General features: G+C 45.0%; 1 protein-coding gene and 1 long non-coding RNA gene across 20 annotated transcripts in view; one reads left to right on the forward strand and one right to left on the reverse strand.

Moving 5' to 3' along the window:
• ERI3 (ERI1 exoribonuclease family member 3) overlaps positions 1-16,644 on the reverse strand; it is a 134,835-nt gene extending 118,191 nt beyond the window's left edge. For 5 of the 19 annotated variants that reach the window (XR_013519991.1, XM_017974650.4, XM_017974647.4 and 2 more), the window contains exons 1-2: positions 16,593-16,644; positions 14,168-14,243 (exon numbers count right to left, since the gene is read on the reverse strand). Coding sequence is in view for 6 of the 19 variants with exons in the window: in XM_009001069.5 (XP_008999317.1) it covers positions 14,168-14,243; positions 16,171-16,359 (265 nt within the window). In the remaining 13 variants the exon portion in view is untranslated. The other 14 variants (XR_013519990.1, XM_078331525.1, XM_009001070.5 and 11 more) reach the window with 6 other exon arrangements.
• Positions 16,645-16,697: 53 nt separating this feature from the next.
• On the forward strand, positions 16,698-22,645 carry LOC118142921 (uncharacterized). Its single transcript, XR_013519992.1, has 3 exons — positions 16,698-16,744; positions 17,606-17,762; positions 22,499-22,645. It is a non-coding gene; the product is annotated as an uncharacterized LOC118142921 (long non-coding RNA).
• Positions 22,646-22,915: the final 270 nt, after the last annotated feature.

Genomic DNA, 22,915 nt, shown 5'->3' on the forward strand with positions numbered 1-22,915 from the left:
GCCATTTGCCCCAGCTTTCCAGTCTGTATCTTGCCATCTCTACATATCCTCCTCCCCTCTCCCAAGGCGAAGGCAAACAAAGTGAATCACAGCGGAGTTTGCTCCCGACATTCCGGTGCTTCCCCAACCCCCACACTAGTAAGTGGCACCCTGGGGGAATGAAAAATGCCTGGAGAGCACAGCTGGCAACAGCCTTAGGCCTTCTCTTTTGCTGCCTTAGACTCGGTCCCTACTACAGGCCCTGAATGACTGCAGGACTTTTTAAATAGGGAAGAAAAAGAAAACCCAGATGTGGCAGTAATAGGAGCATGGCTAAAAGTCTAGTAAAGTTTTCTGAGTGAACATGTGCAAAAAAAAAATCAAATCACTTTTCCTTTAAATTTTCCCTTTAAATTTGCAGAATGCCTGCTCCTCAGATGCCTAACTAAATATAAAAATCAAAGTCTAAGTTTTACTCACAAATAACTCAAACTTCCTTAAAAATAAAAAAAGGAACAAAGCAGAAATGTTGTCTTTCTCTCTTTAATACCCAATATTCAAATTTTTCTCAACTTTAATCCTCAAATAAGAAATTTCACCATACAATACAGTAATGTCCATGGTTTGTACTTTCTGACACAGCATTCCAACAGAGCCAAAGGCTTCCCTCTGAATGGCGGCAAGTGGACACCCGGCTCCCTCCACATGGGGTAGAGGAGCTAGCACCCTGTGAAGTCCAGTGCACACTCAAGGGCAATGAGGTCACTCCTACCTGAGCAGAAGCAGATAATGCCAAGTATGGCTTGTCTTCCCATCTCTCCCCTGACTCACTGAATGAGCTACAGTAACTTGCCTGTATATTTACTAGGATATATGCTAGTGTGGGTCCTCAATTTTCCCACCTCTATAATGAGATTTCAGGGGGATTCAGCGGAGCTAAGATCAAAATATATTTTAAGTTTTCATGGATCCTGCACAAGCACAGCACTTGTTTTCACTATTGCTTTATAGGCTCACCAAAAATACAGCCAAAACTCAGCCCGGGTAGACAAATGCTGGCTTGAGTTTCACTATGGAATCTCCTGGAAAGGCAAAAGGGCCAATATCCCTTTGAAAGCCAGAATGTTCACATCACCTATTCCTGAACAGTACTGGAAGACTTGATGAGATGGGAGACACCAGTCTGCTCAAATTACCCATTCTAGTTTGGATCCAAAGTCGGACTCTTCTCTAACCACATAAAAAAATCGTAAAGACTTCTGAAAATCCTAATGTTCTATAATGTTCATAGAATATGCATAGTATATACAGTCAGTCAGATCCTGTATACCAAATACTATAAGCAATTAAGCATCGTGAGTAAGGAGGGCTTCCAAGTTTGAATCCTGGCTTTACCACTTACTAGCCATGGCACCTTGGGCAAGCTCTGTTCTTCAATTCCTCATGTGTAAAATAACAATAACAATAGCAACTACTCCATAAGTGAGAATAAAATGAGACAACACATGTAAAGCACTAAGAACAGTGTCTGCCATATAAGGACTTAATAAGTATTAGCCTACTGTTATTACTATCCTATTGGGCTACGCCCACCTGGCCAAGCCTTGATCCCCAGATTCTGGGCCTACAAATCCAATTAATGCATAAGGCAGCCTCAGAGAATAATACTGATGTCTTCTGCATCCCTAAAATGCTCTAGACCTCCAATAGAGCACACTACATATACCCTATTGCGATGGTCAGTGGTCCTCTTGCCTGTAGGCCTTGCTTTATCACCTGGTTCCCTCTAAAACAAAAGCTTCTCTTGGCCAAGCACAGTGACTGAGGCCTGTAATCCCAGCACTGTGGGAGGGTGAGGCAGAATTACGGCTTGAGTCCAGGAGTTTGAAACCAGCCTGGGCAACATAGTGAGACCTCATTTCTACAAAAAATAAACTGGGGTGCTGAGGCAAGTGGATCACAAGGTCAAGAGATTGAGACTATCCTGGCCAACATGGTAAAACTCCATCTCTACTAAAAATACAAAAATTAACTGGGCATGGTGGCACACACCTATAGTCCCTGCTGCTCGGGAGGCTGAGGCAGGAGAATCACTTAAACCTGGGAGGTGGAGGCTGCAGTGAGCTGAGATCGCGCCACTGCACTCCAGCCTGGTGACAGAGTGAGACTCCATCTCAAAAAAATTAATTAATTAATTAAAAATTAGCCAGGCAGGGTTGTGCATGCCTATAGTCCCAGCTACTTGGTAGGCTGAAGTAGGAGGATTTCTTGAGCCAGGAGGTTGAGGCTGCAGTGAGCTGTGATGGTGCCACTGCTCTCCAGTCTGGGTGACAGAGCAAGACCATGATTCAAAAACAAAACAAAAATACAACTTCTCTTGTAGGAAGTCTTGAGAGTAGACATTAGGAGGTCGGGCCTCCACATACCAGCAGTTACTGGGTTCCACACTTCCCTTACTTCTAACAATGAAGTTCAGTTCAAGTCAAGAAACAAAGGGCAGCTCTTCCTCTTCCCTTCCTGAAAAACTCAATCCTAAAGGCAGTAAGTGCAGCAGAAGAAGGCAGATATCTGTAACATGTGGAGTAGGATAAGCCAGAGAGGGCTGGGGAACACTGTCAGAGCCCAGGCAGGGTGAGGAAGGCATCCATGCAGAGGTGGAAAGGTGTGATGCAGCATGTCAGAGCAAGGGGAGAGTGGAGAGCATCCATGTCAGGTGGCAGTCCGATGTGGGGTGTCACAGACAGGGCAAAAGAGGCACTCACGAGTGGTAAAGGGCAGTGGCAGTAATGGGAAATTAGCTACATACAGAGGGACTGATCGAAGAAGTGCATATATTAAGGATAATGGGACCCAGGTTTCTCACTGTTAGAGAAAGTAGTTAAAATATGGAAAGGGAGAAAATCTGTGGTGTTGGACTGAACTGGCAGGAAGAATGTGAACTCATCGTTTCTTATTAGAATTATATCAGATAAATAGACAGATTGATTGATACACACACACACATAAATGTACATGCATATGCATATATATTTCCTAGCTCTAAGGAAGAGCCAGGGAGCAGTAACAATGGCAATGAGCACACCTAACACTCAACTGCCTTCTTGTCTTTTGTTTTTTTTTAAGACAGGGTCTTGCTCTGTTGCTCACGCTGCAGTGCAGTGGCTCAATCATAGCTCACTGCAGCCTCGACCTCCCAGGCTCAAGCAATCTTCCCACCTCAGCCTCCCACGTAACCTGGGACCACAGGCATGTGCCACCACATCTAGCTAGCATTTTTATTTTTTGTAGAGATGAGAGTCTCACTATGTTGCCAAGGCTGACCTCAAACTCCTGGGTTCAAGTGTTCTTCCCAACTTGGTATCCCAAAGTGCTGGGATTATAGGCATGAGCCACAGCACCCAGACCCAGTTGCCTTCTAAATACCATTTTCCACTAAAAGAAACAGAGCTCCTTGGAGAAATGGCTGATTCCAGGGATGTAGCAAGAGAAATACAAGATAAGCCCATAATATCTTGCACTGGAAAACAAGGAGACACCCAAGGAATGATGGGAACATACCAAAAGGATACAAAAGTCATCCACTGGCCAAGAAACAATGATAGTAATGGATTATAATGCACTGAATAGAAAACCATGAGTCCATAAAGACATAAATCAATAAAATTAAACTTTGATGTAAGATATTTACATAGTTTCAAAACATCTTCCCACAAAATACTTATTAATTACAACTAGGAGTAATTTTATGATGGAGAAGCCTGGAAGACATCACCTTAATCGAGAGATCAAAGTGAATATTATCCATAATGGGATAAATTAAAATCATGCCATGAAAAGAACAAAGCATCATTTCTATTACATTCCTGAAGACATACAACCTAAATCTAATCATGAGAAAATATCATACAAACCCTAATTGAGAGAGAATCTAAACAACAACCAGCCTGTAATCTTCAAAAGTATCAAGGTCATGAATGCCAAAGAATGTTTATTGAGGAAAGTCTAAAGGAGACTAAAGAGATTTGATAACCAATGCAACCCACAATTCTGAACTGGATCATCTTACCGCAAAGACATTCTTAGGACAAGTGGAAAACTTTAATGGGGTTTGAGGATTAGATGGAGGTTTCGTATCGATGTTAATTTCCTTATTTTGATGGTTTTATTGCAACCAGGTAGGAAAAAGTCCTTGTTTATAGGAAATGCACACCAAGAATTCAAGGTGACAGGGCATTAGGTTGGCAACATAACCCTCAAATGGTTCAGGGAAAAAATTGTTTGTACTGTACTTCCAACTTGTATGTAAATTTGGGCTGTTTCAAACCTTTTTTTAAAATTGTTTTTTTAAGGCCGGGCACGGTGGCTCAAGCCTGTAATCCCAGCACTTTGGGAGGCCGAGGCGGGTGGATCACGAGGTCAAGAGATCGAGACCATCCTGGTCAACATGGTGAAACCCCGTCTCTACTAAAAATACAAAAAATTAGCTGGGCATGGCGGCACGTGCCTGTAATCCCAGCTACTCAGGAGGCTGAGGCAGGAGAATTGCCTGAACCCAGGAGGCGGAGGTTGCGGTGAGCCGAGATTGCACCATTGCACTCCAACCTGGGTAACAAGAGCAAAACTCTGACTCAAAAAAAAAAAAATTGCTTTTTTAAAATCAGCTGGGTGGGGTGGCTCACACCTATAATCCCAGCACTCTGGGAGCCCAAGGTAGACGGATCACTTGAGGTCAGGAGTTCAAGATCAACCTGGCCAACATGGCAAAACCCCATGTTGGCATGGTAGTACATGCCTGTAAACCAGCTACTCAGGAGGCTGAGGCAGGAGAATCGCTTGAACCCAGGAGGCAGAGTTTGCAGTGAGCTGAGATCACATCACTGAACTCCAGCCTGGGTGACAGAGTGAGACTCCATGTGTATGTATGTCTGTCTGTCTGTATGTATGAATGAATGAATGAATGAATAAAAATAAATAAATAAATAAATAAATAAATAAATAAATAAATAAAATTGTTGACCAGGAATGGTGGCTCATGCCTGTAATCCCAGCACTTTGGGAGGCCAAGGCAGGGGGATCACCTGAGGTCAGAAGTTTGAGATCAGCCTGAACAACATGGAGAAACCCTGTCTCTACTAAAAACACAAAATTAGCCAGGCATGGTGGTACATGCCTGTAATACCAGCTACTCGGGAGATTGAGGCAGGAGAATCACTTGAACCCAGGAGGCGGAGGTTGTGGTGAGCTGAGATCACTAAGATCACGCCACTACACTCTGGCCTGGGCAACAAGAGCAAAACTCTGTCTCAAAGAAAAAAATAAATAAATAATGAAAATAAATTGTTTTTTAAAATCCATGTGCAATGTGGTTACAATTTTAAAACTAAAAATATAGGACAGACCGTATGTGAAGAGAGAGATCTCCCTGTAATGCCCACAGAAGGTAGGCTGCATATTCTCTCTGGCAGAGAGACTCAAAGCATCTCTCAGCCCAAACAGTATCTCCATCCAGCCGAGTTTCCATTAGAAGAGCCCCCACTCAATGCCCGCCTCACTTCTGCCACCATAGAGCCTTCTAAGGAAACACCCCTGCTCCCAGCAACAGCATCCCACCTGCCCTTGTACCCTCTGGTGTCTTAGGAATTTCTCTTTTCTATTAATGTCTTTATGTTTTAGTCACAAGTTTGCAGACTATAAGTCTATACCTTATAATATCAACTGGGACTTTGAGTATCTAATTGAGGGCCGGAACTCAAAAGAAAGTTTATGATTCTGTCTATTTCTGCAAACTATCTTTCATCAGAGACTAAGATTTATACACATTTATTCTCAGACATCCTTTTCCCTCTCCTAGCAAATTAAAGGTATTAGTAGCCCATGGCAAGGGAGAAAATGAATGATTCTCTCTTCAATATGAAGGGCCCAGGCCCCCAGTGGGGACAGGGGAGGGGTAAATAGGACCGCCACGGGCCAGCTCGATTTGGAGAAACAGGCCTGCGCCAGGGCCCCTGGAGGATGGTCTCTGTGCAGAGTATTTACACAACAGACACCAATGGCTCCTCTGCAGCCATTACTGTCTATCAGGTAAATAACACATGTGCCAAAACACACATTTAATGAGGGAAATAATATGCCTTTATAAAAAGACTCAATCTGTATTTACCTGAGAGACCAAAGAAGCACCAAATCACCAGATTAGAGGATCCACAGAGGAGTCATTCTGGTGTCTTAGGTAAACAGATATTTTATAGCCTCCATTACTGGACGGGTGAATGGAGGGGGTCAACCTTTAACATCCACACACACAGGCCAAGGGAGCCTCGAGATGGGAAAAGAAGAGCAGCCCATTGTGAAACATGTGGTCTACTCCCACTCTACCTCCCCAGCCACGTGTATTTGGGATCTCCGGGAGGTTGTATGTTTATACCAACTCTGGATTCAATTCATTCTATTAATAGCCAGACTAGTAGTCAGGGATACATTTGAGTAACTCCAAGGTACCAGCAATAGGTTCTGAGTCCAGCTGACTGGAAGCACCTAGGAATACAACAGTCACAGCTTCCTCAGTTCTCAGCCCTGGTACAAGTCCCTGACCCAATCTGACCTGTAGTAACACAAGTGCTCAGGCACCTGAGTCACAGAAACAACAACAAAGAACACAGTAACACCTGTCTGGAACTCACTTAGTCACAGGTTTTGTCTCAAGCAGCTAAACAGGAAAAAATACAAATAAACTGCATGCCTCCAAAAGTCATAATCTTCAGTCTAAGGACTATATCCTTGCTGCCAGAGCATTCTCTATGAAAAAAACAAACTGTCGGCCAGGTGCAGTGGCTCACGCCTGTAATCCTAGCATTTTGGGAGGTCACGGCGGGCAGATCACAAGGTCAGGAGATTGAGACCATCTTGGCCATGGTGAAACCCATCTCTACTAAAATACAAAAAATTAGCCAGGTGTGGTAGTACACACCTGTAGTCCCAGCTACTCAGGAGGCTAAGGCAGGGGAATCACTTGAACATGGGAGACAGAGGTTGCAGTGAGCTAAGATCGTGCCACTGCACTCCAGCCTGGCAAGAGAGCAAGACTCTGTCTCAAAAAAAAGAACAAAGTGTCAAAGGTGAAAGAAAACCTAAGAGGCAATCACAGTCCAACCAGCTAGGGAAAATGAGATCAGAAAGAATAGAAAAGGACTGCCCAAGGTTCACGTTGCAAGAAATCGTAAGAATAGAACACAGGCTCTTGACTCCAAGGCCAGGGTCTCAGGCTACTGCTCTGACACAAGGAAAGGAAAACGTCTCACTAGTCATTTCCTGAGCTGTGCAGTCTTACAGAAGAGGCCAGGAGCCTGAGGACTCTGACTAGTCTGCTGAAGGCTAGAGGTTGAAGACAAAACAAAGCTTGACATGCCCTGGAACCTCCACATGGTCCCACTGCGGAAAGGAAGCAGGAGCTCTAAAACTGGGTCCTCACCTCAACAAAACAGTCTCCTCTTCTCTACACCCAGTCACTGCCTTGGTCTGTAGCTACAGCTACTTCTGCTCGAAGGCACCGCTAGGGAGAGCTCCCCCAACTCAGAAGCAGCTGCTAATAATCCCAAACTATCAGCAGAGCTAAAATCACTAAAGACCTTCAGGAACACCAAATTCTGATGACAACATCACAGGTCACAGCAGGTTTGTTTTCTCCTTCAATTAGTCTGTCTCAGCAGCTCCAAGCTGCACATAAACAGAGGCAATTGTTTGTGATTTGCCTGCTATTTGCTAAACCATCAGCTATGCCCAGTAGCTTGGGCAAACTCCTTTTAGCGGCCAAAGCTGGAAGACATCTTTTTGCAAAGTTCTACAAGTCAGTTGCAACCTCACCACACCTGAGAAGGGACAAAGCCTTGTTTCCTAACACCATAAATAGACTAGAGATGGACGGAGGGCAGGGTATGGTAGCAGCATCCCTTTATGCACCTCTCACATTTGTAGACAGCATCTGATCCCAGAGGAGAGGTACCTAGAACTGTTAAATACTTCCTGTACTCCTGGTCCCAAGATGGGGAACTGGTGTAAAATCAAGGAGTTACATAATCTAGTGTTAAAACACTGGTAATAGACAAACCTAGGTTCAAATCCTGACTCTACGATAAATTATTTGTAATAATAGTTATAATAATACCTATATCTTTGGGGTTCAATTCAACCATACAATGTACAAAAAGTGCTTTGCACAATAGCAAGTGCTCAATAAAAGGGAGCTATTAATACATGAGAAAGAGAAAAGGGAAACACCATTTTCTGAAAATCTGCTCCAAGCCAGACATTGTATTGATGACTTACATATTTTATCTCATTTAATCTTCCCAAGTATCAAGCAAAATGGGTAACAGTATTCTCATATTACGAATGAGGAAACTAAGGCTCAGAGGTGCTTCAGCTCTTTGGAGCTCTGTTCTCTATCATGTGTGATGGGCCCACATGTTCCCACCTGACTGATTCCCCCCATCAGACACAGGGCCAACAATGCATATCAACTGCAGTTTTGCTTTTGAGGCAAAGTGTAACTTTAAAAGTAACTCAACCTTAAGCAACAATTAAGTCTATCCAAATCACTCCAACTTGTTTTCATAATTTTTTTATATTTTAAAAAGAAAAGTTACAGGCCTCAGCACAAGAGCAGAATTAAAACAGCAGCAGCATAAGGAAGTCAAAGCCTTTTCTCAAACAAAATTCCAGAAGAGCAAATCTTTCCATCTTACAGAGTAGAAAACTGGCAGGAGGCAGGGTTTTAAACAATTCTTACTCAAGTACCCAATGTGATGTTTCCTTTTACAAATCTGCTTTGGCAAATGCTGCTCCCTATTTTGGAATGCACTTCCATTTTTTGCCAGACAAATTATGACTCCTTCTTCAAAATCCAGTTCAAATCTCCCCCATTTTGGTGGCTTTCTCTTTTTTCTTTTTAATGGTTTTAGCAATCATTAATTAAAACCCAACAGAACCAAATGGATAAAGTAGGACCCAAATCAAGCTGACACTCCATCATAAAGCTAAGTATGATCCAGTGGCACAGTTTATTCCTACTTCACAACTTTTATCTCACTACGTTGTAAGATATTGGGTATGTTTCTTCTACTACCAGTAATTTTCAAGGAGTTAAGGGAGAAGGACAGGAGACAGCAGTATAGGTGTTTGTGTATGCATGTGTATTAAAAAAAAAAGCATATTTGACATATTTCTTTGACTTACTTGTCAGACTAATGCATTTTAAAATTTCAAATAGCATTAAAGAGGGTGAGATTGTTTTGGGGGTGTGTGTGTGTGTGTGTTTTAATCTAAATGATACAAGAGTTTTTAAAGCCTGAGAAACACTGAGCTAGATCCGTAAGGGTAAAGACCACATTTTATTCATTTCTGTATTCCCAGCACCCAGCACAGGACCAGGCACAAAGTAAGTGAGAGTAAATGTTTGCTGAATGAATTAATATGCCCACAGTCATGATGCCAACTGCTCTGGAATTAGAACATGCTAATTAGAACAGAGCAGGGCCTAAGCACTAAACAAAGCTTCTTCTCTTCCTTTCTTTATCCTTCCTCCTAGCCCACCCCATTCTGTCCTCCCTAGTTGAAAAAGAGTGAAAGCAAGAGAACAAGAGAGACAGAGACAGAGAGAGAAAGAGAAAGAGAGAGACAGAGAGAGAATTGCCTTGGTACCGGAATACCATTAAAAGGATTAATTTAGGGACCGGTGTTTGGACTGTCACATCCAATCACTACCCACAGATCTACAGCTTCCCAAATCAGGCTCATGCAAAGAAGAATCAATTGCAAGGACACAGAGGGTCTGAACAGGCATACTAATGGCCTCCTGAGGTGCCAGCGGCCAGCTCTGACACTCCCATAAATTATCCTCCTTTTGATTTTACCTGTAGCTGTCGGGCACAAGGCACAATTTTGAACATATCAAAGCAATCCCTGGTAACCCAAGGCTACTCAAGGAATGTCCCCAAAGAGGAAAGGCTAAAAACAATGACCCAAAGGGAATCTGCTTCCCAACAGTTCTGGTTCTAGCAATCATTAACTAAAACCCAACAGAACCAAATGGATAAAGACTCAAACCAAGCTCAGTAAATCTGGACAAGGCATGCATCAGACTGCAGTCCTGCAATGACTATGCAGCTCTCACTCAAGGAAAGCCAAGTTACGGCAATAAACTACTTTCATCTGGAGGCAAATCTGCCCTAGCTTTGACAGTACATAGAAGCATGACCTCAGGCAACTCACTTAACCTTCCTGCGCCTCAGTTTCTTCATATGATATCAAGGACAAGGATGCTGACCACCTGACCCACTTCCCAGAGTGCTGGTGAAAAGTAATTTTAAAAAATTTGAGAGACACTTTACAAAGATGTAAGGCCACAGGGTGGCAACACTAATAAATGACCCCAGACAGACAGAGAGGAATGGCTGGTCACACTTTGGTGAATTTCTATCAGGAAGTTGCTCACTCGATTTGCTTTACTGATGGTGTTGGGACTAAGGTCCACACTGAAAAAAGTTCTGGGATTCTGTTTTTTGTTTTAAGACAGAATCTCACTCTGTCGCCCAGGCTGGAGTGCAGTGGCTCGATGTGAGCTCACTGCAATCTCCACCTCCCGGGTTCAAGCAATTCTCCTGCCTCAGCCTCCTGAGTAGCTGAAACTATAGGTATGCACCACCACACCAGGCTAATTTTTTGTATTTTTGTAGAAACAGGGTTTCACCATGTTGGCCAGATGATCCACCCACCTCAACCTCTCAAAGTGGTAGAATTAGAGGTGTGAGCCACCACACCCTGCCAGTTCTGGGATTCTGAATGGAACACCAGTTGTCCAAAAATTTTCCATTATGAAGAGCAGTGCCTTGCTTTAGTAAAGTCCTCCTGTTTGCTGGCTGCGACCACCACAAGTGGCTACATTTTTATCATATGTTCACAATGACAACTGTAAGGATCCAAAAAATACAAAGCCAAAGGCCAAGTCACCCAACTACAGGCTGCTTTTTAAAACATATTAATTATGTGAAATACTGTTAGTGATAAAAGTTATCAAGATGCTGTGTGAAGAGTTTTACATACATTATTAAATCCTCAGCCAACTCGATTAAGTCTCATTATTTCCATTTTACAGATAGCAAAGTGAAGCTCAAAGATGTAAGTCACTTGCCCAAGGTCACATAAACACTACTATGAGAAACCTACACTGGGGCTTATAGGATGAAGACCTCCTGCAAAAGGAAAGCAGGAAGAAAGGGAAACTGCAGGCACGGGACTCTCACCTATTCAACGGACACTCACCAAATACAGTATTTTATTTGGTCCCTGTCCTTGACACATACCATCATACCTGAACTAGGAGGCATTTCCAACACCAGGACGAGGTCATCAGTCTGCTACAAGCAAGGAAAGGAGAGACCAAGTAGGGCATATATAGAATGAGGGCAATTCCCTGGAAAGCTTAGGAAAATGAGTCATCCTCTGTGTGTACAGTTCAAGAAGTTCAAATTAATTGGCATTAAGCTGTGAACCCTAAGATCAAGACCCTTTCCAGAGCTCTGTTTATTCCATATCTCCTTCATTAAATACAGTTTCCAAATCCTTTTAGTTTTTTTTTTTTTTTTTTTTTGAGAGTCTCGCTCTATTGCCCAGGCTGGAGTACAGTGGCACAATCTCAGCTCACTGCAACCTCCACCTCCAGGTTCAAGCAATTCTCATGCCTCAGCCTCCCAAGTAGCTGGGATTACAGGCGCATGCCACCACATCCAGCTAATTTTTGAATTTTTAGTAGAAATGGGGTTTTGCCATGTTGGCCAGGCTGGTCTCAAACTCCTGGCCTCAAGTGATTCACCGACCTCAGCTTCCCAAAGTGCTGGGATTATGGGTAAGAGCCACTTGCCCAGCTCTTTAAATTCATTTTATACCAACTTTCCCTTTCTATCTTTTCCAATCTGTAAAATGGAGCCAGTATCTCCAACAAATTCTTTGGTAGACATTCTATATGTTCCTCCAGCAGACAGGAAAGAAGTTAGTAAAAAGAACCATTATACTCATACATGTAAAAATTCAGTTATACTCAATTTTTTTATTTATAAGAAAAGCATAGCTATAGATCAGTGCTTCTTGTTGTTTTTTGATTTTTGGTTTTTTTGGTAGAGATGGTTCTTGGTATGTTGACCAGGTTGGTCCCAATCTCCTGCCTCAAGTCTCGGCCTCCCAAAGTGCTAAGACTATGGGCAGGAACTACCATGCCCAGCCATGTACTCAATTTTTAAGAACCAGAACAATGCCACAAAAGGGAAAAATAAAATGCTATCCACGTAATTGCCACAGCCTCCTGACTAGTCTCTCTGCCTCCAGTATCATCTGTTCCCTTCAATCCATTTTTCACAATGAAATCAGAGTAAACGTTCTTTCTTTCTTTTTTTTTTTTTTTTTGAGACAGAGTCTCGCTCTGTCACCCAGGCTGGAGTGCAGTAGTACCATCTGGGCTCACTGCAACCTCTACCTTCCGGGTTCAAATGATTCTCCCGCTCAGCCTCCCATGTAGCTGGGATTACAGACGTACACCACCACGCCCAGCTAATTTTTGCATGTTTAGTACAGACAGGGTTTTGCCATGTTAGCCAGGCTGGTCTCAAACTCCTGACCTCAAGTGATCTGCCCGCCTCAGCTTCCCAAAGTGCTGGGATTACAAGCATGAGCCACCATGTCAGCCTGCCAACTTTCTAAAACACAAATCTAATGTCAGTCTACTGCTTAAAAAACCCTTTAATGGCTGCTTACTATTCTTAAATCTGACCCAGAGGTCAGCAAACTATGTTCCATGGGCCAAATCTAGCTGCCACCTTTATTTATTTTATAAAGTTTTACAGGAATACATCCATGCTCATTACTTTTCATACTATCTGTGGCTACTTTCACGCATAACTGCAGAGTTGAGAAGTTGTGACAGAAACCCAAACCTAAATATTTACTATCTTATTCCTTACAGAAAAAGTCTGCAGAGCCCTAATCTTTCTTCTACCCCCTGGTCTAATCCTAAGAGTTTATAAGGCTAAAGCTCTGGCCTCTGCTTACCTCCTGCTTCATCTCTCCCTACATGCTCCTGTCCCCTGCCCACTAAGTGCTGTTTCAACTACACTGAACTTTCTCAAACTCAATAAAGCCCTGACACTTGGTCCCTCATATCTTCATCTATTTCTTTTCTCTTTCCTTAATTTTCAGTGTTGAGGGTTCGTTTAATTCTATGTGAGGTTACCACTTCTGAGAGGCCTTCCCTGAATCTACAAGTCTGGGTTAGACACCCTTCTGAGTATTCCCGATTTCTACACTTCCCTTACTATAGCACTCTCAGGCCGTATCATAATTGCCTTTTTACTATCAGTCTCACATGAATTTGTAAGTTCTATGGTGTCAGGGACAGTGGTTTTCTTGTTCACCACTACAATCCCAGGAACAAGCACAGTGCCTGGCCCTTAGTTATTGAACAAATAGGCTCAAGTCCTGGATATCAATCATCCAGAGTATGCCTCTTTAGCTGGTCCCTGATCCTTGTAAAATAGACAGGTTGGAACTAACCATCCACCAAAAGGTAACATGCAACGTAAATTAAACCAAGATCCCAAAGACCTTGGTCAAATACATTAGCAAAAGCCAAATGAGAGCCAGGTGTGGTGGCACATGCCTGTAGCTCCAGCTACTTGTGGGATGGATCACTTGAGCCCAGAAGCTGAGTCCAGCCTGGGTAATTTAGCAAGAGTCAATCTCTAAAATAAACAAACAAATAAATGTTTAAAGTCAAATGAAGATGTTTCTTTCTACTTCTTTAAGATGTGTATTTCTCAGGATAATGGGTATTCTGGCTTTATTCAACCATCCTGAACATAAAGTAGGTGCTCATGAGATGCCCATAAAGCAACTGTGACAGAACTTGAGAGTCTGGATCTCCCACCTCCAACTTTTACCACTTTATAAACTTCAGGTAAGTTTCTACAGACTTTGAGCATATGTTACCTTATCAGAAGAAGCTACAAAAAAATACAATTTGTTTAGACTCTGGGGATATGTGGGGGAAAAAATACAATCTGCATCAGCCGCCACCCTCTACCCTCCAAGCCCAAATACTCTGAGGGAAATCAAGCCAAACTTGACCATGCAACAGGATTCTCACCTCTCCTTACTTCGAAGATCCCAAGACCGGCAGCTGGGGATGCTGAAGGTTCTGTGAAAGCTGGAAAGCCCCAATGCTGTGGATAAATACACATCTCTGCAACAAGTCTATTTCAATACAAAGCATCAGATCCCCATGAAGGATACTACACCTCAAACTCTAAACTCAAACTTTGGGATAACAGCTACCTATGTGGAAAGACAGTGACCCCGCAGAGCTTTCAGAAGCTATTAGTACTACATTTATAAGGATTTTCATGTTCTCTGGTCATATATTTTCTCTCCTATGGAAGTTCACCTCCTAGAAACACTAAAATTTACCATATCTGAGCTTGGACTGAGAAAGATAGTCACCAAGTGGTGCCTCTTTGGGTGATTTCAGAATCCTAGTCTAGACAAGGAGGAAGACACTGGTGAAGCTGACAGTATTCAGAATTAAGGAACTAAGGCTGGGCCAGGATTAGGGGAGGAGTTGGTTGCCACAAATCCACAAGCCATACTGCAAATGGCCACATAGACGAGGAAACACTTTCAGGATACTTCCAAGCCTACATCAAGCTCTAAGAAAGTCAAGGTAACTAAATTCCAAGTGAAACATCAACACATACCTATCATGCTTTTCAACTAATTCATATTCTCTAAAGGACTAACAGTTGCAGAGATGCCCCTGTTAGTGATATCTTTTCCATAAAGAAACACCTAGGGTTGGAACCAATATATTCCTGTCTACTGTTCCACACATTTAAGCCTTTCTTCTACTCAGATCCCCTGGGAAAAGGCCACTCACCAATTTATCCCACCACAAAGAAAACACTTTGGAAATGAAAGGGAATAAAAGCACTTTTATTTGAAAATTTCAAGTTGGAAGAAGAGCTCTCAGCCAAACTCTATGACCTAGCTAGCTGATTATTTACAGGATCTTTGGGCAGGAATTGCTAATGAGCTTTTAATTTGGAGTGCTTAAGTTGCCAAAGTGCTCTGAGCTCCAGTGAAGCACCACAGAATCCATAAAGGAAACCTTATCAATCACTTCCCGGCAGCTCCCTTCCCCCAACCCCCAGCTCCTGAGGAAGGGCAGCCAAGTGGGTTTCTAACCAGGATCTCAGACACACATTAGTGGAGTCACACTCGAAGTCCCTGTTTATAAATTGGCTTTTAAATGGTAGGAGATTCAGGTATAATAAACTTAAGCTCCACGCAAGAACCCACTAAAACAAGGCATGCTGTATATGATAAAGTCAGAATAAAGCAGAATTTGATGAAGCCAATTTCTCAAAGAAACTCTACAATCGAAACTCATTTAGCCACTCACAACCTACTATGGTTTGAATAGTGTAGTCTTTTAGCAAATAGGATTCATGTTTTGCTGCCCCTCCGCTAGACTGATGAAATGTCTGACAAGAGTAAATACCATTGAAGTGGCCAGAGACCTCTAGCAGACGCAATCAAGGGCACTATTCGTTGCAAAATCCAGCTCTAAGGACAAAATCCAAACCCCCATTGAGGAGCCCCACATCCAGCATCTTCCAAGTCAACAAGGAGCAGTTATATTTTGCAAGACCTCAATCCAAGTTCATGCCTTTTTTTTTTTTTTTTTTTTTTTTTTAAGAAAACACCTGTTGCTGGACCATTTGCAAGACAGGCAAACAGAAGCTAGCCAGATTAGGCCCCTTATTCACTCCTTTCACCGTCACTATTGCCACCTGCAGATTTACAGAGGTAAACTGCTAACCTGGTGTGTGTGCATGTGTTGAGGAGAGGGTCAAGGGAAATGTTCTATCTACAATCTCCTTGCTCCATTTCTAGCCTCTCTGGTCAAATCTTTTTCTTCTCTAGTAATCCCAGGTAAGAAGTCAACCCCCTTAATAAACTCACCCATCCTGTCTTGCAAAGCTCTGCCCCACTCCCCCTCCACCAGAACGTTACTCAGTAGATTAAGCATACAGGGTGAGCACATGGGCCAGCACCCCAGGTTGCACAAAGTCTGCGCACCGCGAAGCTCACCCCGCATGCATTAACCAAGGCCCAATCTTGGGGGGACCATTCAGCATCACCCACCCCGGGGTGTTGCCCCCAACTCGGGCCCATCCAAGTCCAGGGGAGAGTAAGGGGAGGGGCAGGGGGCCAGGAGACCAGCCCTCCTTCCCAGGGCCGCCCCCGCCCCCCGTCAGCAGCGGGAGAGGCTGTCGCCATGGCAACGCCCCCTCCTCGGGGCCAGCGCGGCAGGCTCCCTCCAGGTGCAGGCCCCGACGTCTCCCTCAGCCTCAGCAGGCCCTCAGGGCAGTTGGCGGCGGCGGGCGCGGCCCGCGCCGACTGCGGCACCGGCCAGGCAGAGGCAGGGCCAGCTCCGCCCGCTCCCCACCGCCCGTTCCCGGCCGCCTCAACAACGGCAGCCAGCACCACGAGTCCACAACACACCGACTCACCTCCGCGCACTCTGACCCCGACCGACGCGGCGGACGGGCGGGCGCTGTGGCCAACCGCTGAGCTCGCTGCCGGCCCCTTTAACCAATAAGCTGCAACGGGGCGGGGCTTCTTCTCCCCAAACGCTCGCTCTCCCGCCGACATGCGCGCTAAGGTATGTAAAGATGGTGACTCCCGGCGGCCGGCCTTATGGGACTTGTAGTTTTGACGTTGCACGAACTCAGAGGAGAAGGCGGGGGCGGGGGCATCACTTCTGAGCTGCGAAAGGAATTTTTTTAAAACGAAAACTTTCTAAGGCCTAGAGCGACCCAGGTCCCCCATCTCCGTTTTCCGGCCCTCCAGTAGGTGAATATGGGCTCACAAGGTGACAGATTCAATTTCATGACGCCTCATGATTCGTTCATTCAACAAGTAATTGTTGTCATCTACTCTCTGATGTGGGCCTGCGGGAGACCTGAGACAAGGAGGGGTTAAGCTAAGAGGAAAATGCTTCAATTACTGAAGGGCCGTCCTAAGGAAGACGGAACTAGCTCTTTCGGGTCCACTCAGAGGAAACTTCTGTTTAAAAGGCTTGCCTCAGCTGTGAGGAGCTCAGTCTCTCCAGTAAGCTGGAGAGACCTGTGTTTCTTCATGCTGGTTATGCCTTTCTGGGTAGTCATGGATCCCAGATTATGAGCTGGAAAACCTCAGCCTTAGCCAAGCCAACGTTGGCTTTGACAGCTTTCCAACCGATCAGGACCCCATATTCTGGGCCCAGCTTCAGTTACCAAGCCTCTCTCTGCGCTGTCTGCATATTTACACTTAAGACGATGTCACTGGCTGGCCGCGGTGGCTCTTGCCTGTAATCCCAGCACTTTGGGAGGCCGAGGCGGTCGGATCTCGAGGTCAAGAGATGGAGAGCATCCTGGCCAATATAGTGAAACTCCATCTCTACTAAAAATACAAAACTTAGCCGGGCGTGGTGGTGCGCCTGTAGCCAGAGGCTTTACTGACCTTGGGATACGTCTGTCCTCAGGAGGCTGAGGCAGGAGAATCGATTGAACCCCGGAGGCAGAGGTTGCAATGAGCCAAGATCACACCACTGCACTCCAGCCTGGCAACAAAGTGAGACTGTCTCAAAAAAATAAAAGATGTCATTTCTGGGCCTACCACATCTGAGATCGGACCTTAAGGTAACGATTCCCACCTGAGCTGGGAGTGCCTGGTAATCCCCTTATCAGGGAATGCCTTCCTTAATCCCACCCATGTAATAGGTTAGGTGATTCTACTGTGCACCTACAGCATTTATCATATTGTTTTATAATTATCTGTTTCCTTGTTGTCACTCCCACAGTGTTGTAAGCCCTTTAGGAAAAGTATTTTTTTTATATTGTTCGTGTTATATCAGTAATACACAGCAGTGCCAGGCATAAAGAAGGCCCACAATAAATGTCTGTGAACAAATGAGGGAATAAACAGCGGCAGGGACATAAACAGCAACAGGGACAGATGTATCCCAAGGTCAGTAAAGTAGATGCACTATCCCCCAATTCTTGGAGCCGGAACAGATTCTCCTACTGTTAACATAGACATTAACTGTCGTACAGCCAGTTGGTCAGTCAGTCCACCTGTGTTTATAATGCCTCTCAAGTGTCAGGCATTGTTTCTGTTGTTGAGGATTCACTGATGAATAAAAACACACAAAACTAGTATTCTCAAGGAGACTTTAAATTGGAGAGGGAAGCTGGGTGCCATGGCTCATGTCTGTAATCCTAACACTTTGGGAGGCTGAGGCTGGAGGATCCTTTGAGACCAGGAGTTCAAGGCCAGTTTGGGCAACATAATGAGATTCCCATCTCTACAAAAAAATTTAAAATTAGCCAGGCATCGTGGCACGTACTTGTAGTCCTAGCTACTCAGGAGGCTGAGGTGGGAGGATCACTGGAGCCCAGGACGACAAGGCTGCAGTGAGCCATAATAAATAAATTAGAGGGAGCAGCAGGAGGAAGAATAGATAATAAACAAGTACATAAATATAAAAATAAGACAAATAAGAGGCAGTGAGATAGCTCGGTTATATACTGAATTATGGCCTGAGCATAGGGCACAGCCAACCTTGGCCATGAGAATGTAGTAAGTCTATACTATCTGGATTCAAGGCTTTATTTAATGCCCAGCTCCAGCATCCTCTGTGGAGCCTTCCATGGTCCCCTTGACTCCCCTAGAATGTGCTCTTTCCTCCTTGGTGCTCTAGGGCTCAACTGTACAGCTTCCAGGACTTCACCACACTGTAGGCTCTTTCTGTACAAAAACCAGGCAAATGCATTCAAATAATAGAACGATTTGACAGCTCAGTATACACTTGGTGCCTTACACTGCCGCCTGACCCAGCACTTGGCTTTCCCAAGCCGTGGCTCTGTTGTATGCTGTCTGGTTCCCTAGAAAACAGAACCTGGGCTGGGCACAGTGGCTCATACCTGTAATCCCAACACTTTGGCAGGCCAAGGTGGAAGAATTGCTTAAGCCTGGGGGTTCATGTCCAGACTGCTCAACATAGCAAGATCTCATCTCTGTAAAAGAAGAAAACAGAGCTGAGCTAAAACTTATGTGCTCAAATTTAACTGGGGAGTATAATCCCAAGGCATCAAGAGTGAGGGGAGCCAGGCATGGTGACGCATGTAGTAGTCCCAGCTACTCAGGAGGCAAGAGACTGAGGCAGGAGGATCACTTAGAGTCAGGAGTTCAAGACTAGGCTGGGCAACATGGCAAGACCCCATGTCTTAAATAAATAAGAAAATAAAAGAGTATGGGGAAAGGGGAAGTGAGACAGGGAAGGAGGGAAAGAAAGTACATGATAGTGTCTTACTGAGAAGTTGTCCAGCGCCTCAAAGAAAATACAGCTAGTTGCTCTGTCGTACAGGATATATAGAACCATCCTGTCTGACAGGAAGGGTTGTGTTACCCCACCACTGCAGTAGCCACAGGGGGTGCCAGATTCCACACCCTGAAGCACATTTATTTGAGACTAGAAAAGGTGAGAGGAATGAAAGCCTCTGGTTGGGTCAGATTAGGTCCACTGCAGTCCCACCACAGTGGGCACATTGGAGGCTGTGTCAAAACCTAACCCTCCTCCCAGGGGAAACTAAGATAACCAGAGGTGTTAGTAAATGAGGTGGGAGTGGCAGTTGGGCTGTCCAACAAACAAGTGGCCAATGGCCAGAGTTGGGGTTGCAGACGAGGCAAGGGCAAGTGAATTTGTGGGGGCAGATGAACTGAGTCCAACACACAGACACCTTGGCTGCTGGATTAAGTGACTGAACGAAAGTGAACACTGGGAGCAAGAACAAAAGAGAGGACCAAGTTAGGCCTTCTTATTCCCCATCAAACCACCAGGAAACGCAGCAAGATGGCCATCAAAGCTAGAAAACCTTAGCTGTCAAAGCACAGAGAATGCAGGACCCAAGGATAATGCATGGCAGCCCCCAAACTTTGGCACAGCTGAGAGAACCCAGACTGGGTCTGAAACCATTTTATGTGGCAACTGGAAAAACTGCCACTGCCATCGTAATCCCTATAAGCTATATAAGACAGCATAAGAGGGTGGGCTCAGTCCTGGCTCCATCTGTGACCTTAGGCAAGTCACATACCTCTCTGAAGTTCAGTTTCTTCATCTCTAGAATGTAGATAATACTAGTATCTACCTGTCATTGAAATTAAATACACAACTGCTTAGCACTGCCTAGAATAGAGAGTTCAGTAAATAGTGGCTATTACTATTATTCTCATCCTTCCCCTACCCCTCTCTCTTGCCCCCTTCCCACCATGACCACCACCACCTCCCCTCCTCTTCTCCCTAACCCTACCCCCAGCAGTCTTCTGCTGCTCCAGGAGGAATCTGGCCATGCCGCTTTCTTCCTGCTTCTCCCCAGGGCTGTTCCCCAAGAGCCTGAGCCATTCATCTCCCTGGTGACCTGAATCTGAACTAAGAGATGGATGTGGGGTGGCTGAGGCCAGGGTGGTAATGTGCTCCCTTATCTCCGTGCCCCTCACTAGGGCCTAGTTAATTTTCCCTTTGATTTTAATATAGATTTATTGAAAGTTTCAGTTATCAAAACAAACTGCAGCAGCAAATTGGTGTTCTTTGCAGGCCTACAAGTGCCTATAAAGCTGCCATGCTCGGGAACGAATGGCGCTCTCCGGGAGGTCAGTCATGGCAACAGGAAGTCCCTGGGGACACACACACTGCAGTTTAATATTTTTCTTATTAGCCTTTTTCTTCTTGGCTATCTAAGCCTCCCCTTTAAATCGGAAATCAAATGGAGCCACCTGCCCAGGGAGGTTCTCTTCCTTAGGCTGCACCACTATCTGCCTATGCTCTGTCCCCTCTCTAGTCCCAGGGCCTTTACCTCAAATCCTGTGACTCCACCTTGATTTGCCCTAGGCCCAGAGAGAGTCGTGATTCACCTGCCCCAGAGGTGTGGTTCACAAATGTGAATCCCACAGCTTTGTCCCAGCTGTACAAAGTCTGCTTGGGCTCTCCAGCCACTAGTCAGAGGCAAAGCAGCCCTAGAAAAGATTGGGGCCCCAGACTTCTTCCATATCTGGTGCTCAGAAGGGAGGAAAAAGCAGTTTGAAATCAAATGAGTTGCTTTCAAAGAGGCAGATGGTCCTGTCAGGATGTACTGAACTAAACAGAAGTAAAAAGGAGAAGGTGATCCTAGAGAGTGGGCAAGCTCTCCTTACAGCCCAAGATTTTTCTGATTTTATACTCATAGCCCCAGTGCCACTCCCAATACTCCCCACCACAGCTTGATTTTTGAGGCTCCTCTCTCTGGCCCCAATTTGCCTCTGTAAGGACCAGCCAGCACTCTCTAGTGCCCCAGGGGCTCCTGTAGCTCACTACCACTTCTAGGCTCTGGAATCAGTCCTGTCCCAGCAGAGAGTCTCCATGCCTAGACCTAGGCTGGAGTACAGTAGCACAATCATGGCCCATTCCCAAGCTCGACTCCCAGGCTCAAGTGATCCTCCCACCTCAGCCTCCCGAATAGCTAGGACTATGGGTTTGTGCAGCTTCACCCGGTTACTTTTTGTTTGTTTGTTTGTTTTTGTAGAGACGGGGTTTTACCCTGTTGCCCAGGCTGGGCTCGAACTCCTAGACTCAACTGACCCTCCTGCCTCAGCCTCCCAAAATGCTGGGATTATAGGCATGAGCCACCATACCTGACCCACATCTGGTAATCTTGAGGGCATCATCATCCTTTCTGGGCCTTATGTGTAGCTGTGTCACCTGTATGAGTCACATCCCAATTCCCAATGTCCTCTCCTTATTCTTAAAAATTCTGTGCTAGGCCGGACGTGGTGGCTCACACCTGTAATCCCAACACTTTGGAAGGCGGAGGCGGGTGGATCACGAGGTCAGGAATTCAAGACCAGCCTGGCCAACATAGTGAAACCCCATCTCTACTAAAAATACAAAAATTAGCCAAGTGTGTTCCCAGCACATGCCTGTAGTCCCAGCTACTCAGAAGGCTGAGGCAGGAGAATCGCTTGAACCCGAGAAGCAGAGATTGCAGTGAGCTGTGATCACACCATTGCACTCCAGCCTGGGCAACAGAGCAAGACTCTATCTCAAAAAAAAAAAAAAAATTCCTGCTAGCAGCAAAGGCCACTGCTGTCCTTCCTCAGTACTCAGACTATGACTAAGGGTCTAGACTTAGCTGTGCAGCCAGAGTGGTGGAAGATGCTGAGGTTTTGATCCATACAGTCCAGGATTTGAATCCTGGCTCTGACACTTACTGACTCTGTGACTGGGGAAACTTCTTTCTGGTTTTATTGCACCTTCTGCTTACATCTACTCTTGTCTAGGGAACACAGTAATAAAGTGGTTTGCCTCTGTTTCTCTCTCCTACAATATTCTGAGATCCTCAAGGAACAGGACTGTGTCTTATCTTCATATTCCATGTGCATGTAGTTGATGAATAACTGAAGACAGCTTCTTTGAGCCTGTTTCCTCAACTATAAAATGGAGGGAGTAGCTATATCACCAATATAGTGAAGAAAGTGCTACCAGCATAAGGTAGGTATTTGGTGAGTAAAGTTTCCTTCATCAATTTTCCTTTGAGTTTGGTCATCAGTCATGAACACTCCTACTTTTACCTGTTCCCACTTCAGCTTCAAGTTCAGCTCTCTCTTTTCTGCTCAGGCTTTCCCATCACTGATCAGACACCAGCATTCACCCTGGCCCCTGTGGAGTGATGCTGACTTCTTTCCTCCAGGCCAGGCTCCCCTCGTCTTTCCAAACCCACTCAGAAACTGCTGCCTCCTGGTGGCTCTGTTTCTAGTCAAA

This window comes from Callithrix jacchus, chromosome 7 (genome assembly GCF_049354715.1).
Source record: "Callithrix jacchus isolate 240 chromosome 7, calJac240_pri, whole genome shotgun sequence".
Lineage (NCBI taxonomy): Eukaryota > Metazoa > Chordata > Mammalia > Primates > Cebidae > Callithrix > Callithrix jacchus.